Source organism: Nansenia antarctica (assembly GCF_963989245.1).
Source record: "Nansenia antarctica genome assembly, chromosome: 5".
Classification (NCBI taxonomy): Eukaryota; Metazoa; Chordata; class Actinopteri; order Argentiniformes; family Microstomatidae; genus Nansenia; species Nansenia antarctica.
Window position 1 is genome coordinate 61,709,985 of NC_137690.1, and position 18,820 is coordinate 61,728,804.

Genomic DNA, 18,820 nt, shown 5'->3' on the forward strand with positions numbered 1-18,820 from the left:
GTGATAAATGATCTCTGGTTAATTTAATTTTCACAGTATGTATATTTACTCAATCAATTGACTAAATATACATATTGAGAAAATTAAATTAATCAGATTAAATTAATCTGCTACATTTTTTTATGTAATCATTTGGTGAAGATGCTTATCTAGATCATCATTAGAAAGTGACAGCATAGATGACCCGAACTTTTTAGAGCTTATGTCACAACTCACTGTTCTTAATTGTAATACAACACAACCTACAGTCCGAGTCTCAAACACACACCTAGGCAGTTTTAAATCAATAATGAAGAATGTCATGAGACAGTAGCTCATCATGTAGCTGGGTGGACCATTCTGGGGGGTAAAAGGTCCAGTCAATTGTAGGTAGAAATGCCATGAATAGAGCTGAAATATTTCCCTAGATAACATACAACGATTGTATCTGAATGATCCACAACGTTGCACCGTACTGAACGCAGCCCTGCTTGATCACATAGTTGTCGACCCTAGTATACCGAAGGACTGATGGAACATAGGCATCCATCTTTTAAGTGTGAGATCATACACGCAAGACAAATATAACACAGTTATGGATCACACAATGTACATTGTATAAGTATCACTATAGAGCAAGAAGTGTTATCCATATGTGTGGCAGCAGCTGGTGTTTTGGGGAGCAGGTAGCCACGGTCATGTTTCACTTTTTACATATTCTGAAAGGACATAATATTGTAAGCTTTCAAATAATGTGTCATACATTGAAATCAGAAAAACGTTGAAGAAGATATGTGTACTTACTAGTTACTAAGCAGAGAAGAGGTACCTCAAAGATTACTAAGCAGTCTCAAGGCCCCTCTCTGTGCCATTCAAAGGACAACATCTTCTTTGCCAGAAGGACCATATTATTTTACCGCTTTGTCTCTTTGATTTCTCTGCTCAGAATCAGTAGGAGGACATGTAAACCTTATCTAAATGTCAGGGATGGTGGATTTGTCTGTTACAGCAGAGGTCGAGGCTGCAGTTTAATCTGTAAGACAGTTGGACAAAAGGCTGCACATTGGCTTTGTCACCGTGTTATTCTTCATGTTCTTCCTACAAACTAAAAGTCTTGTATAGATTGGAATCAGTGAAGTGCGGTGAGGTCAATGGTTGGGGAGGCACTGACTAATATCAGAGCCAGATATACACACATACCAACAGCAATTTAACCATAGCCTTTATATTTCCGTTAAATTTTTCACAGACAACTTGGATCAATTTCATACTGTATGTAATATTTATTATATTCAATTATTTTATTTTTCATTTGAGTATAATTGGGGAGGCTCTGCCTTCCTTGCCTCCCCTGACGCCCCCTCCCCTGTAGGAATACAATCTGATATCATATTTTTAACTGTAGGCTATAGTCAGTTTAAAGAGTTCTGTGGTATCAATAGCTCTATGACTTGGTAATATATAGAGTATGCCATTTGGCCTCTGAGAAAAATTAATGTGAAATCCAGTAATTGGATAATTATTCTGTTGGAAGTATCCCATCATATCCCATCGGAATCCAAAATATAAACTTGTTTTAATTCATTGTTTTAATGAGTAGTCCTTGCTCTCATCCATCGCTCCCTCTATGGATTTGAGAGTGGGCTTTGTCCAGCTCCATCTCTCAGCCGTTTACCCCCCGAAAAGTGCTGAATTGTTTTTTTTGTTTGAATCTCAGATTGGCTCTTATAATAACTATTCACTAATAAATCTTACTGTTACTCTACTCTGAGTTAGTTATTAATAATATTCTTTCTCCATAGCAACTATGGTGATGCTCATTGGATAAGTTGCTCAAATAGGGATAACAGAAATTAAACATTATCATAGATTCCACTCCGAGTCAACAAGCCATTATAGGACACATTTTGTGTTGATGAAGCGAAAACATCATCTGGCCTGCAATCTTTCTGATATGCAACGCTGTCAGGCCCGAGACCATGAAATTAACTATCTGGAATAATCTATCTTGTGGTTTTTGTTTGTTTATCCCAGCATGAATATTCAGTCTATTAACCTAACTAGAACACACACCCTACGTCTATTTGGTTGTAGTGTTATCCATGGGTCATTGATTAGATGTGGGGGTAATGCTGGCACTGTTTTAAGAGATAACAGGAATAAAATCATACAGATGGCTCTTTTCTGGTGTTGGTGGAACGAGAAATGACAAATTCTATTTAACATAATATGTTAGACACATAAATAAATATCAGATATTGATTTATGTGTCTATAGTAGTTAGTATACTGACACAGTTTACCGTAATAGACTTGCTTATGAAGGTTAAGTCAACAACAGCAATGTAGTTCACTGGGATTCAGATATCAGACACAGTGAAGGGAGTAGCCTTGTGAATGAATACTATGACTCCGTGGACTGTAACAGGGTTACACAGCCACAAGAAAAGAAAAGAAAAGAAAAGAAAATGGAAAAACACATCAGTCAAACTCTTGAATCTTTCCAGGTCCTTCCAGCCTTTACCAATTGGATTTATATGTTGACAACTGATTGACAATAAACTCTAATATACTGTGAAAAACCTTGGAATTTACAAAAAAAAGAAATCAATCACCTCAAAGGCAGAGAATTGATTCCTGGTATATTCGAGAAATGTAATTAGCTGGTTCAGCAGGGTGAGACAACTGCAAACTGGGAGGTCTTCAGCATGTTGCCAAGAGGAAGTCCCGATTGTTCCACATACAAAAAAAAGTTCCATAAGAAGATCCAAGTTGCTGACTGGAGCATTATCATAAAAGGAAGAGTGTCATATCACCTGTACTGTGGTCCCCACATTTCTGAACTGGGAGCTGTCTCTACCACTGGTTGGTGTGTGTTGGTGTAAGCAAATAAAGGACAGTAACAACTTCTGTGCTTGAAGAATATTTTACTTGGGTGCCAACATACAAAAAAAGTAAATCTCTGAAAAGTGTAAGATTGATAGTATTTATTGTAGTAACCACTACATAGGACCGGGTATAACAAGCACAACCAAGGTAGGTAGACACAGACAACAGGGAGCAGTTCAGCCGCACTGGCGTATTTAATCAAACAAATGTCCCTCAACAAGAGGGTTAGAGTTCAATTGAGGCACTTAAGGCTTCTCAATAATGTTCCCCCTGGATACACTCCAGGTAAAGGCCTCTGCACTCCATAGGCCGGGGGTAGGAGGGTCGGCAGGGAGGTAGCTCTGTGGTCGCGGGTTGGAGGGGCTACAGGCTCCCCTGTAACGCTACTGCACTCTCTCTCTCTGCCTATGTCACAGGCTGTGCCCGAGAGTGGTCTGGCAGTAGGTAAAACACATGAATACACTTTTATCTGAGAACTTTTCTGCCGGCTCTCACCCAGTCCATACGCGTCTCGTTTGTAGCTCTCCTCCTCCTCAGAGGAGTGAGCTAACGATTCTGTGGTTTTCTTCCCTGGCCATCCACCTGATTGGGGAATGTGGGGCAGCTGTGCGTGCTTATGGTGTTGATCTACCCGGTACTACGTGGGGGTTACTACATTATCTACAAACTGCAGCAGGCATCAATACAATGTAAACATGGAACTATGTTTTAAAGTCCTCGCTTGGAAACATTACTGGATCTGCAGTACTGTATAGCTATTAAACTTGACCTACTGCTATCTCAATGGCCTGTGTTATCACCTGGGTTTTGTAGGACATGCTTTAATGTGGTGTAGCGGTGCCACTTTAACAAGTAGACTAATTGCATTTCAAGTTTTTCACACGTGAATGACTTTGAACATTCTGAAGTTGCGGGCTTTGAATTCCATAAATCTTTAAAAACTCTAATGGTGCACTTATAAACACATCTTCCATACTGAGCTTGAGAGAGCATCGACTAGCTCTCCCCTTTCCATGAAACAGTGTATTCTATGATGGCTCTGGTCTAGATAAATGAGACAGCTTTTAAGAAGTGCAGATTCAATATGCCTGCCTCTTAGTTATGACAGGAAAATGTATTTATTTGTATATTTTTTATATTTTACATTTTCAAACCAACAACTTTGATCGGTTCTTAATCATCCTAATCCTTTCAACAGCTCATTTTGCCTTCCTGGGTTCATCAGCAAGTGTGTGAAGAGGTACTGTAGAGGAGGGTTCACCACAGGATATTTAACTCTCACCTCTTCCATCTGTCTGCTTTGTTTACAAGAAGGTTTGGAAAGTACAGTGTATAAGTAAGAGCATCCGTTGACCGTTACCTTCAGACTATTTTTGAGACGAGCCCATGACCTAAGACTTATATAACCTATGAGGTCTTATACTATAGGCTACAGAATAGTCTAGACGGCAGCATCATTTCTACTCTCTCAGCATGTCTGTCCACATGGCTAGCCGTAGTCTTGCTGCCAAACAGATTATAAATAAGGCTCACAGACAGGCGACATATTGTGCCTGTGGTCACAATCGAATTAGGCTGGAGAGATTTCCTATGATCTTATGGTAGAGGGAGAGCACGTGCAGTGCCAAGCTATAGCTGTCAAGTAGTCTATGCGTTGTTTAGAACAAATAGAAATGCATACAGTAGAAGGGTTAGGGAGAGGGGGGGGGGGGACACACAGAGGACTTGTAGGTGCAAAGTGTCCCAGGCCCTTTGTCCTAAAGAGTTAGTTAGGACATGGGATCCCCACTGGGCAGACTAGGTAGAGAAAATGATGCCAATTGGTTCATAGAGAGAGAGACACTGGGAATAGGATGGTGACACATTGAGGCTTATCAATGAGAATGTAATCCAAACTGTCAGCTGGAGTAAGTTCTAGATGGGATACTCATAATGAGTTGAATTGGGAATGCTGGAGATCATTAAGAATGGCTTTCCATCGCCTTTGTGTGGGCGAGGCCAGCGACACATCTATGTTTCTGCAGCTCTCTCATCTGACAAACACTAGAAAAGCCCCCTGTGTGTTTCTTTCTCGTTAGAGCCCCAGTCTGTGTGAACTGGAACATGAGGCTGTGTTGTTTGAAGCGTTGGAGGAGGGAATACCAGAAAACTGTCCATTATGGTAGTGTATCAGACCAGAATGACTGATAAAGTTGAGGTAGTGGAGGGGGGAAACTTAAATTCTGCAATCTTCAAATGGACCTTGACCGAGGAGAACCGTATCTTGTTGCCATCGTTGTCGGTGATTTGGAGCCTCGCCGGGTATAGGAGAGCTGGTCGTAGGCCCAGGTTGTAGAGCTTGGCCATGACATCGCGGTAGACCGCCCTCTGCTCCAGGACAGTAGTCCTTGTAGATGCGTATCGGTGTGTCCTGGTACTTGAGGTCATTCCTCCGCTTGTGGGCCTCGCGAACAACCTGCTCCTTGGTTTGATGTCGGTGAAAGCACAGGTCTAGGCTTGTCCCCCTGTCGTGGCTTAGCGGCTAGCGTGCGATGGGCACGGTCTAGCTCCAGGAGAGTTTGCAGGACTTGGCGAGCGATTATTTCCACCAGGGCCACTGAGAAAAAGGTTGTGGGTCGAAGGCCCTCAATAGACTCCAGTAGACCGACAATCCTTATATTATTTCGTCAGCTTTGCCCCTCCAAGTCTGCATTTTTAGCTTTGAGCTTAGCACAAGCCTCAATTAAGGTGGAGCACAAGCTCTCAAGGGCCTGGATGCAGTCCTCGGTCGAGTTGGCGTTGGCCTCTAGGCTTTCAATTTGTTCACCAAAGTCAATCACTGTGGCCTGTACTGCATCTAGTTTGGTTTCGAGAGATGCGAACGAAGATTTAAACTCAGTAGAGAGGGCTGACGATATGGACCGGAGGTGTTCTTCCAGTAGCCTTGTCAGAGCTAGCATGCTAATCGGGGTGGCCTCGGTGGGCGTCTCATCTTTTTCTACGTCTTCTTTATGTGTCTGCCTAGTTCCAGAAGCCATGGTGCTGGACAAAGAATAGTGTCTGCCTTCGGTTATAAATGATAAGGTTGTGGGAGAGCGCGAAGTGTGCGACTACTCCATTCCTCTCTCCACCGGAAGTCCGGCTGTGGTCTTTTACAAGGTCTCAAGAATGTGTTGGAGTTGGTGGTTCTCCTTGCAAACCACTCCTAATTCAAATATGATGCTTGAAAGTCGGTATAAAACAGAAGTAGAGCACAGATTCATTCTCTGTCCTCTCCTCTTTGTGTTCTGGCCAGCTTCTGGTGTTGTGTGAGTACAGTACAGTTTACTGATCATGTGATCTATTCTTCTCTCTCTCCCTATCATTCACCATTGAGGGTAGATAATAATTATTGCCTAATAATTGTATACAAACCCGGCCCTATAGGACTTTTGTGGCCCGAAGCAAGTTGAGGTGGTACCAGAGTTTCGAATTGTGAATAGTGCTTCATCAACGGGGGTAGCGGGCTTTTTCATTGACGGGTGGTAGCTTGTGCTAGTTCGATGGCAAAAGTGTGGCCCCCTCTAGTGGTTGTGGCCCTAAACAACCGCATAGTGTTTATGCTCCTGTATCATTATAGCCTCATTTGATTCATTCTATTTTGACCATTCTTGCACTAATTCAGCACAAATGCAACAATTCACATACTGTAGTGTTAATTACATAACTTGGTCAGATTATTAATATACTGTATACAGTATGTAAGATATGCTTTGCTATTAATAATATATAGCCAGATTCCTTTGGCAAACCTTTGTATGGTAACTGCCAAGCTATTAGCCAGATTGTTTGTGTTGGGGATTGGCCTATGGGCAATATGTGACAATTTATCTTTATCTGTGTTTGAAGAGTTTATTTACTGGCAGGTGTGATTAAAATACTGTATTTGCTTGTGCTAGTGTGAGGAGCACACTGTATGGATTCTCTCTCTCTCTCTCTCTCTCTCTCTCTCTCTCTCTCTCACACACACACACACACACACACACACACACACACACACACACACACACACACACACACACACACACACACACACACACACACACACACACACACACACACATTATCCCAGATCAATACCCCTCTACCCCTTAAACAGAGGTTAAGGGCCTAGGACAGCAGGAGGAAGCACTTATTAATTAAGTTGAAATGTCCCTTGGTACAGCTGAGGGAAGGATTCATAAAGTCTTCCACAGAGATGCAGGGCTGAAGGGTATAAAGCAGTTGCAGAGATCTACTTTATAAGACAGAAGTCTGAGCTCTCTAAGACATGAAGTTGAGTATCTTAAAAGACTGGATACAAATCTATACAAATGGATGAAAATTGGCCGAATTCCAAATTCTTAATGTTTTTACGTGGGCTTCTAGTATAAGGACAGTTCAAGAGTACAGGACTGGGTTGCACCAATTTGGCGTAAGTCATTACTAAATGCAAGCATTTAGTAGTTACTAAACCCCTAGTTGTTACTAGATAGTTTCAAACTAGTTGTTTACTAATTTCGGTTGCACCATGCCAATCTTAGCTAGTAAATACTTAATAATGCGCAAGTTGTTACTAAAAAGACATTGTCACATAAAATGTAGAAGAAGAACATTATAGCCAATCAGTGAGCAAAGCAAAACCCTCCATTTTTAAATCCTAATTTTTCAGAATAAAAGTCAGAAAAATAAAATTTCAGATTTTTTTTTTTCAGAATAAAAGTGATAAATAACAAATGTCTGAATAAAAGTCAGATTTTTTTTTTGCGGCTAGTTTAGGTTGCATTGTGCTGGTAAAATTAGGCTTGGGCTGGTGGACAGAATGTTTTAATATGTATTATAATATATCATATGCTATAATATTTGGGCAGGTTTTTTTTAATCAATTTGGGCGGATTTTGAGAACTGATTGGCATGGTAAACATCAGACCAATCTGGCAACACTGCCTTCACTGCAGAGTTCCACAGAAACATTGTAACAATTGCTAAACAAGTTGTAAAATGATTTGGGGGGCCAATATCTTTAGCTAGCTAAAGTAACTAGCTTACTATATTGTTGTCTTAGCAGTTGGTAAAAGAACAGGATTAAAATTAAATATACGAGCAATAATATGACGTGGGCTTGCTGCAGCAAGCACAATAACAACCCAACCTGTCCGCCTGAAGCTACAATACTGGGATCATTCGTGACTGGGCTACAAGTCAAATACTAGGCGAACGTGTGTGTAGGACACGAATAAACTTGGATTTCATCCATCTTTGTAATCATGATGACGTAGACCATGTAGATTCCCAATATAGTGAAAATACCACGGCTTCCGTCTTGTTAACCCCAGCTAACCTAGCTTGAGACAGACCTTAGTTATTTCAAATATTGTGTTGTGGCCATCACTCGTCATTTACATTTTACTTTGTGATTGTGATCCTACCATAAGCGTGGAACTACAAGCCAAAATTGAATACATTGTATTAATAAACAATTTAATTTGTCATAACTACGGCTCATGTGTCTTTTTATTGTACAAACTAAATAAATGTAGAAATGCAGGAACTGAATCGCTATCTTCCATAGGCTGGTTTTCCCCTGCTTTGGCAGGCTACTTTATCTCCGCTGAGGTAACTACGGTTAGCTACGAGTTAATTATAACTTACACCACCTTAGGGGTATGTATAAATATTTAGTAGTTACTAAGGTCTACGTCATAACTAGTGTGGTTGGTGCAACCCATTCAAGTTTAGTAGTGACTAAATCTTGATTTAGTAAATACTTACACTATAACTAGGGTTAGTTTGTACTTAGTAAGACGTGGTGCAACCGGCTCCAGATGCACCGAAATGAAAACTCTTGGCCGAAGCCGAAACCTAAATAGTTAACTATAATGATTTTTTACATTGTTAGTAGGCTCACAAAACAAGCTGTGTTAGTTGACTAGCGATTGTCATTGATTTTCAACAATGCTGAAATGTTTTTACATTTTTCTAAATAAAAGTCCAAACATTAAATCGGCTGCCGGCATAACACCGTGATCCCAGATCAGTTTCCAGTGATCGCTTAGCTTGCACTTTTATTTTGAAAACAAAATGGAAGTCTTAATGTCGGAATCTGCCTCTCTTTGTCGTTCAGAGAACAAATGCCAAACTGCCGACATGTTTGCTGTAATTATATGACTTGGCAGTAGGCAGTCATCACTCAATGCTCTCATTCACAGAACAGTATGGGTTGCTTGCACTGTTTGATCGCGTCATCAAAAAAGTCTAGTATTCTGTAAACACTTGGTGTTTTCACACATTCGGCCAAACACCGAATGTGCTTATTTTGGTGGCCGAACTTTCGGTGCATCCCTATTTAAGAGTCTATGATACTACTGACGACATGTCAGGGTCTTGAAGGGTTATCCCATTCAACATTTTCATAGGGGAAGATTTCAATCACTATCTGTTGTAACTCTGCCGAAAAGCGAGTGGCACTCCAACACGAGGGGTAGGGGTAAAAATGAGAAATGGGATTGGGCCTAAAAATACTCAGAAAGTTTCTCTGAAAAAAAAACCTTCTGTAAAGGATATTCTGAGCAGCAGGCCCAAAGCTTCTAAACCAGGCAGGCAGGCAGGCGTTTGGAGTTCAGTTCAGCTCAGCTCCCTGACTGAATCCTGATTACACGCTCTCCCCACCTCTGCTGCTGCAAGCTACTCATTAATTACTTCCTCATTTCCTGATCTCCCACAAGGAGAAATGAGAAGGAAAGTAAAGACTGAGAGAATAAGGAAGAAAAAAAACAACTAAATTCAGCCTCATTGCACTGCTAGCTCATATCATGCTGTACATATCATGCCGTACAGTGGGTAGTAAAGTGCAACTCTAGACATTCCAATTACTTATTTTACTTTTACTTATTATTAGTAAACAATAAGTAAAATATTATATATATTATATATATGTATATTTTAAAACAGAACAATTGCAGCCTCTATAATCGATTTGCCCAGAACTGGAACTACAGGGCCTAGATAGACAGTTATAGTACTGTAGATAGTGAGATTGTAGAATTGAAAATAACTTTACAACCAAAATGTATTTACAAATGAAATTACAGTATTAGAAGCATCGTTTCTGCATTTCTACTCTCTCTTTGTCAAATGTATGTCCACAAGGCTAGCCAGTCTTGCTGCCGGAACAGATTATAAATAAGGCTCACAGATAGGCGTCAGACCTGTTGTGCCTGTGGTCATAATTGAATCAGGATGGACAGATTTCCCATGGTCTTATGGTAGAGGGAGAGCACTAGCAGCCCCAGCCCCAAGCAGAGATTACTTTTCTTGTGATGACTAATGTATTGATGATTCACTTACTTAGACAAATGGATTTGTTGTAAGTCGCTTTGGATAAAGGCATCTGCTAAGTGCTAAAAATGTAAACATTTAAATGTAAATGACTGAGGGGTGACAGCCTGAGATGAACAAAGAGACAGACGACTGGCTGGGTTTACATGTTAATTAGTTAGATAGTGTGTTCTAATCATCTGGACTAACAACTCCAACATTTACAGATTTTTGGAATAGTGCACTTAAGCCTCATCATGACATCATAAGTAGTCTAATTTAATTCTTAAATATTATATTACAGTTGACAACAAGTTACAGGGTGCCGTCAGGATACAGATGATAGCTCACCTCCAGTACTTATGATATCAAAAAGTCCTGAATCCAACAGCAGAAATAAATAAAAACCAACCCAACATGTTCAAACATTCACATTTACAGCATCATCTTGGAATTGTGCATGAAAACATAATGGAATCAATTGAGTTATGTTGGTTTTATCTTCTCTCATTTAATATTTTAATATTGGTCTGCCACTAAGACAGAACAAGAAAAGCCAGAGGCATTGATTGAGGATGTTTCAACAATAAAATAATTTCTCCATATGATATGACATGAAAAGAAAGGAGTGCAGTAGGTGCGAATACAACCTAAATACATTGTTATATCATCTAAATCCATTTAATAATTCAGAATCACCATTATATTAGGAATAATTATTCATGGACGTAACACAAAACAAGGCCAGGTACAGTAAAACAGAGACACCACAGGCCTGGTACAGTAATCACCCTGTACTGAAACATTCAAACAAACATAGTGCTGTCATTATCAATGGACACTTGAAGAGACAGACACATTGTCCACATACATAAGGAAAGTACTTCATCAAATATCTCTTTACATACAGTGTTGGAATGAGTACTGTATGTCACCCCAAACATGGATATGAAACGGCAAATAGGCCTTCTTACGACTCTAAGACATTAGTCATAAGTTGAAAATCTATGTTCAACAATTCCGTTTTAAGGGTCTCCTTACTCCCGAGTTGTTACAGGAAGTAAGCGCATTTGATGAAGAGGGAGTAAAACACAACCGTCAGTCAGTCCCCACAACAAAGTCCACTTCAGCATTTAAAGTCGGAACAATATTATCTTAAAAACACACAGACCTTCCTTGTACTTAATGTTCAGAATGAATAGGTGAATCGACAATCTCAATGGTAACATACATATAAAATGCAACGGAACGGTAAGCAGCATTTTTGTTGATATCAAAATGAGGGGCATGCGTATCAGTTGTATACTGTACATTGATAAACTGTCAAATAGCTGTAACATGCATGAGTATTAGCAGGAGCTCCTGTTCCATAGCCTCTTCTGTGTTCCAGGGGATGTATGGGGGGCATTCTTCACTGAGCTTCCCCAGTTGCTAAGGCGCAGGCCTCCTTCAGTCAGAGTGTCTGTCTATCTCTTTGGTCTGTCAATATCATCAATGGCCGACAGGAGTTTTTGTCGGGCCTTCTTGTTGATGTGAGACCCCAGACAGACATTCACCAGGTTGGCCAGCTGCTTCATGGAGTACTCCTGGTAGGACAGACAGACAGACAGAGACAGACACGTAGCCCACATGGATTCAAGGTCAAGATCAGTTATCCTTTCTCGACATATGCTGTACAGCAATTGTATTTGTCAAAAAGCAATATACTGTATACAATGCCCTTTGAGACCAAGTGAAAAAATGCAACAAAAGCAATAGAAGCAACTAAACCCATTGTAATGACCCCTCCTCTCCTGCTCCCTCTCTCACCCTGTGGTTCTTAATAAACTGCTCCATGTCGTTCTCAGTCAGGTAGTAGGCCTTAATGTAGGTCTCTACAAACTCCTTGTCAGGGATGGGCCTCAGGTCTGTCAGCTTCTCCAGCTTCACCAGGAACTGCTGGAAGTCCAGCTGCATCAGGGCCCGTCCCTCGTTACTGCACTTCTTCACGTTAGCATAGCTAGGAAGAGAGGGAGCGAGGGAGAGGGAGAAGGAGAGAGCGAGCGAGAGAGAGAGAGAGAGTGAGAGAGAGAGAGAGTGAGAGAGAGAGAGAGACACAGAGACACAGAGATGGTGGTTAAGTACTAATAGTGCCAAAATCATGTCGCCCGTTTCTTCCAATTGCTGTTTTTGTTTGCATAGTTACACATCTATAAATAAAGTATTCAAGAAAACAAAACAAAAAACAAAAACATTCAATTAGTGGAAACATCTGAGCTAATGTCAAGAGACTAAACACTAAAGTGAAAACGACAGAGCCTTTTTTTTTTGCTGGAAGGAGAAATCTTGATTCTGCTCACACGGCCGCTCTATCTCGGCAGCTTTTGTCTGTTCAGTTTGTTCTCATGGTCAAAAGTACACAGATCTTCATACGGTTCACTTCAGACAATTTATATCCAGTGTGTGTGGATCTATATTTGAGATCCTCAACAGGAGTGGTACTCACACTTCTGTCTGTACCCTGGTGTGTGTGCGTGTGTGTGTGTGTGTGTGTGTGTGTGTCCATGTACCGTGACAACAACTAGATCAGTGGATGCTGACATCCATGTGTGCTCTTGTCCTGACAGGGGCATAATTGCTTTCTGTGGAAGAGAGATACTGCCAGACACCTCAGGAGAGCATCTTCTCCCTCCCTCCCTTCCCTACTGAGATGGTCAAAGGCCTCTACAACGATATAGTGGTGTAATGAGTCAGAATGTTGACCAGTCCACTTGGAGTAGAGAGAGTCACTAACTTACAGAGCAAAAAAGTCAGCCAAAAAAATCTATCCTACATTACATAACTCATAATGGAGGGAGGGAGGAGGAGAGAGATGGAACGAGGGAGAAAGAAGAAGGAAGAGAGGGAGAGAGAAGCAGAGGGAGAGAGGGAGGGACAGCAAAAAGGAAGGAGTGAAGATAGGAGGAAGAAAAAGAGAGGGAGGACAGAAGAGAGGGAGAGAGAGGGTATTACTGGGAAATTCAGGCAGACGAGAACCCTTGGAAGACCCCAGAAGCCAGAACACAGGTATGCTCACTTGTGGGGGCGGAGGATGGGCCCGTCCTTTACTTAACCTACTACACTTTTTTTTAGCTCGACAGTGTTGAGCCTCTTTTCAAAGATCTAACCCAGAACCATGATGTCACTGATCCCCAAAATTCCAGTCTCAGCCACCCGACCTCTACTTGGCTTCAAACCCAAAACTTACAGTTTCTAAATCTATACCGACTGCAGTATCAATGAGCCTCATGAGCATTCGGTAGCTGGATAATACGACCTGTAACGAATTCCTCTTGATCTGTCATTGTTGAGTCCAACTTCCTGCTCCACCTCGTCACTCTCCCGCTTAATCACAATACAGCCGGCAGCATGATGCCCACTCATGTTGTGTCACTCCGGCCCAAGAGGATATCACAGCTCCCGGTCTAAAATCCTAACCAATGCAGCACCCTCTACTTCACACATGCTCTCACACTCTCACCCACATGAGATGAATGATGCATTAACAAAGATAAATGCCACTGGTAGTGCTGGTAATGGCTAGTGCTGATTTACGGGGAAATAAATTATTATTCTGTTCCCCAGTCTTTTCAGGCCCACATCTCAGGATGTGTCAAGTGTTTCTAGCGAGATGAGTCCATGTCACGCCGTACTGGATGTTCCTAGAGGGTCTCCATAGAACCCAACACAGACCTGGGAGGTGACGTCAAAGAGCTGCTACCATATGGAGGAGATGACAGGAGTGGAGAGGAGTTATCTCGGGGGTTGTGTCTGAGAGAGTTGCAGGGAAAACTGGCACTCTATGTCTCCAGTGCTTATCTAGGCAATGGCTGTGTTCCTTGCAGTAGTCTTACGATTTTGGAGAGAACGTTGCTTTCATTATTTATTACAAGCAGATGTTCAAACAACTGTATGGTTAACCTTGTGAGAAACAAAAAGAGGGGGGAAAGTAAATAAAGAAAATCCAAACTTTTCCTGATCAATGTGCTGAAGCAGTATGAGACGTGTCTCAATGTGAGAGATGTGGGGATATGACAGGGGCAACGATCAAGTCTGGTATCATAAATCATAAACCACCAATCATAAATCATAAGAGGTAGTCGGCACATGACACAAGCACAGGCTTCGTTTTTACGAGCCTGCCCCGGGAGCAGAAAAGGCCCAGACCAAACAGGCAAAAGGCGTCAACATAAGAGATGGATGAGGTAGCTAATAATGTCCACCCCTTCCAAATACAGTCACTATAAATCCACTATTCCACAAGTAGTAGCACAGGCCAGGGAGACACAATATAGTTATAAACTATAACTGAATGAGTTGGTATTCACAGATTTCTTTTTCCTGCTGTGCAAATCCGTGTGCTGGCATAACACATTTTGACAAGCTTTTCACAAGCTCACAAAGCTACTGTTGTGGCAAAAAAACACAAAAAACCCCCAACATATTTCTGCAAACAGAGAGAAACTACTTGCACAATGCTGATATGGAGACACCGTCAAGGTCTTCGCTACTGCAATGAGGCAAAAGAAGGCAATGTCAGTTGAAACGCTTAGGGTATTATCCAGAAACCAATGCAGATATATTTCCTAAAAGATGTGTTGTAAAGCCAACTCACCCTTCGACTAGAGTCCGGTTGGCCAGGCGGATGCAGTGCTCCCACAGGACGTTGGACACGGGCAGAGGGATACGCACATGTCTGGACACATCGTCCAGCTTCTTATTAAACTGCTCAAACTCCTGAGGAAAGAAAAAATAACAATGAGTTCATATGTGATCCAACTATTTCCTCAATGACCCCAAATCACTTCATCTTTGGGGGTTAACATTTTTTATCCCAAATTGACAGAATTCTGTCTATCGTCCGTCTAAAATAAAGTCTGGACCAAATAGGTCATAATACCCTTGTTTAGTCAGATCATTAATCTTGTGCACAATACCCTATCTATGGATAGTGGCAGGAGTGACAGTAGTCAAGGTGGGAGATGACCAGTGTCTGGACCAAGATTGAGCTGCTTCTCTGGTGAGAATGGACGTAACCTTCTGATGCTGTAGACTAGAGCAAGAATCTGCAGGAGTGTGCTCTCGCTGTGATGTTCGCCGCACAGGATAAGTGGTTGTCAAGGAACAACCCAAGGTTGTTGGCTGTCTGGGAGGTGGGAGGAGGTCACTGTAGAGTTCTCTACTGCAGAGCGGGGCGCTGACGGTCTATGTGGTTGCTTAGGGCCACAACCGCTCGAGTGGGCCACACTTTTGCTGTCGATTTAGCTCAAGCTACCACCCGTCAATAAAAAACTCTGCTACCCCCGTCGCCGAAACACTGTCAATTAAAAAGTCAGCTAGCACTACCACCCACATCGGCAAAATAACCGTCAATCAAAAACTGCGCTAGCAGCCCACGCCAACTCCCACCCCACCCCCCCTCGATGAAATATGGAGAATCAAAATCTTGCTTAAGGCCACCTAAGCCCACGGGCCGGGCCTGCTCTACTGTGATGGAGAAGTCTTGGAGAGGGCAGGCTTTTCCAGGGACAACGAATAGCTCTGTCTTGTTAAGGTTGAACTTGAGGTGGTGGGCTGACATCCAAGCAGAAATGTCTGCACGACACGCAGAGACACATGTTGCCACTTGTAAGTCAGAAGGGAGGGAGACAGGAAGAGTTGAGAGTCATCTGCGTAGCAGTGGTAGGAGAAACCATGTGAGGAAATTACAGAGCCAAGACATTCGGTATAGAGGACAGCGATCCTCTGGTAAGAGCGATCAGCCAGGTAGGAAGCAAACCAGGAGAGTGCAGAGCCAGAGATGCCCAGTTCTGGGAGGGTGGAGAAAAGGATTGTGTGGTTTACTGTGTCGAAGGCAGAAGACAGGTCCAGGACAATGAGAACAGAGATGAGGGAGGATGCTTGAGCAGAGTGGAGGGCCTCTGTGACAGCAAGGAGGGCAGTCTCAGTAGAGTGCCCAGCCAAATCCCAGAAAGAGTCTGGAAAAGAGCCAACAATGCTTTAAAACACTAGGCCAGATTCTTTCTCAATTGGTTTGATTGATTGGTTTCACAGCTATCCTAAACATATGGTTGACATATGGTTCTAAATTGGAAATCTGGACGCAATTATGGAGAGTACAGCAGCGGTTTGTGGTACAATAGTAAACTGCAGTATATACAGTAGGAAATGTAAATGAATGTGACTAATTATGCACAAAAGAGGTTTTGCATAAAAGTGTGCATCTTCCAGATTTAATCAAGAAGAATAAAAAACACCAGAATTTCAACTCCTACACACTAGAAAAATAGGCCTTCACCCTAAAATTGCTTTTTATACTAACAACATGTATAATATAACTAAATTGTACTACTTTTCTTTGCTAGTGTTGCATCATCAGTGTAACATTCTGAATGACCTGGTTTGTCAATAAGGCTATTTCAATGCTCATATCAAAGCTGCCTATTTCAATGCTCATATCTCTAAATGCAAATAACAGACAATTCTGAATGGTCATAATAATTAACATGAATTCATAAAGAACTCTCATAGCAAAACAATACAATAATGCAACAATGGCTTGTCAACCATTCAACATTCTGTACCTATACCATGTACTGCATTGTAAATGCTACTGACAATCTGACAGACACTGTCAGTACAATGTAAACCGTAATGTTATTTTCTATCTAAACCCTTGCTTCAATACAAACCATGTCATGTCAATTACGATAGCGAAGGCTTGCAGCTCCACTGTTTTTTTTTTGGACATGGCAGACATTTAAATCAAATCTTCGAGACAGACACTTTAGCTTGGACTATTTGGCTTAACAGCTTAATTGCAAAAGTGCCAGAAAGTCAGAGATGTGGCTTCGAGCGATTCAAGGATCCAGGAAGGTGAGCGTGATTTTTTCATTAGCAGACAGACTTCCCTGAGATTGGCAGGGTGGTTTCTGGAATCGTGGCAGTTTGGGATTTAAGGATGCCTCTGCTCACAATTCAGACATGCTTATGCATATTTACGGATACTGTGGGGCTTTGCGCTAACAAGTAAGGCTCTGCTAACAATTTCAGTGTAGCAGCCCATCTGTTCCCAAAGACTCACGCTTACTCCCTATGCCACAGCCATGCAAATCAAGCCACGCGTCCCCATACAAAATGCATGATGGGATAAGTGAAAGCCATGAATAAGGATTCTCATTTGAAAGGAAGAGGTATTTCGGGACCTTAAGTGCTCACCTCTTCTTAACGAACCTGAGACTTGGCTCCAGGATCTGCATTTTAGCTCTTCCATTTGAATCATTCAACCCCTGGTAAATAATTGATATCAGAGACCTCTCAATGTTTGAACTCACAAGGTGATTAAATTAAAAGTGGAAACTTCTTGATATTTTTTCCAAGAGATGAAAAGTTGAACACGACCTTGTAGGCCTACTGCACGAACAGGAGAAACTAAATCCACATTCAGAAGATCTCAGTACATCTCACATACCGGTACATGAGTAGAACTATGTGACGTTACATTTACATTTGAAACATTTAGCAGACGCTTTAATCCAAAGATTTACAATTAGGGATTACAGGGACAGTCTCCCTGGAGTAATTTTAGGGCTAAATGCCTTACTCAAGGGCACACTACTGGAGGTATTCCCAGGCGGGATTTGGAAAAGGATTTGGAAAACTCCAGTCCAACCAACTCACTATCCACGAGGCCACCACTACCCCTGTGGTAGCTTAGTGGACAGTCACACTACCATGTGACGTTGCTTGTTTCCCCTCTAGTGTCGCTCTCGCTGAGTGAGAGCTGCACATGTTTGCAGACTGACACACTGAGTCAGAGAGGTTACTGTACATAAACACATGTACAAAAAACAAATGTATTACACACAAACACACACACACACACATATACACATACACATACACATACACATACACATACACATACACATACACATACACATACACACACATACACACACACACACACACACACACACACACACACACATTACCTTTAAAAGAACATCCACATAGACGTTGTGCTGTGACATGATCTCTTTAATGTCCCATTTAACTCCGGCCATCAGTAGCAGCATCTGTTCATAGTCTATGGCCTTGGCCGCCACTATCCAGTATATAGGTTTACGCAGTTCACTGGCCGTGGACACCGTCTGCAAATAAAGGGGATGGAGAACACAATACACAAGGACTAATGTTACTTCCTCAGAAAAGCCCACGTACTGTACTTAGTGAACAATGACAAAGTCTAATAGATGGGTTGAAAGACTATAATAACATTTTCAAACAACATTTTTTCCCTGGCATTGAAGTCCAAAGATGTCATATTTTAGCTGTTGACATTATCGAGTTTTCCCCTTTGAAAAACCCCCCATGTTTTTGTAACAGAACACAAGTGATTTGTCCCCTAGTAGACACTATTATAGAAGGAAATGAAAAATCTCACTCAGGGAAGAAAGGGAAAAGGACAGACTCTTTATATAAAGTAGACCTGTCTGGGGCTAACCTGGGAGTAGAACTGCTGTAGGAAGGGCTTCTTGGCTGCAGGCATCATGGTGTCCAGATGGGACTGCAGAAATTCAAACTGCTCGGCCAGAAACACCCTGTGGAGAAGGAGGGAG

The 18,820-nt window shown here is 41.8% G+C and overlaps 1 protein-coding gene across 3 annotated transcripts in view; it reads right to left on the minus strand.

The window, feature by feature from the left end:
* Positions 1 to 10,766: 10,766 nt before the first annotated feature.
* Positions 10,767 to 18,820, minus strand: part of vps50 (VPS50 subunit of EARP/GARPII complex) — a gene marked incomplete at its 5' end in the record, with an annotated part of 122,231 nt that continues 114,177 nt past the window's right edge. For all 3 annotated transcript variants that reach the window (XM_080530783.1, XM_080530782.1, XM_080530781.1), the window contains 5 exons: positions 10,767 to 11,767; positions 11,991 to 12,180; positions 14,815 to 14,936; positions 18,194 to 18,352; positions 18,706 to 18,802. In XM_080530783.1, the coding sequence (XP_080386909.1) occupies positions 11,648 to 11,767; positions 11,991 to 12,180; positions 14,815 to 14,936; positions 18,194 to 18,352; positions 18,706 to 18,802 (688 nt within the window). In that variant the 3' untranslated portion in view covers positions 10,767 to 11,647. The remainder of the gene's footprint in view (positions 11,768 to 11,990; positions 12,181 to 14,814; positions 14,937 to 18,193; positions 18,353 to 18,705; positions 18,803 to 18,820) is intronic.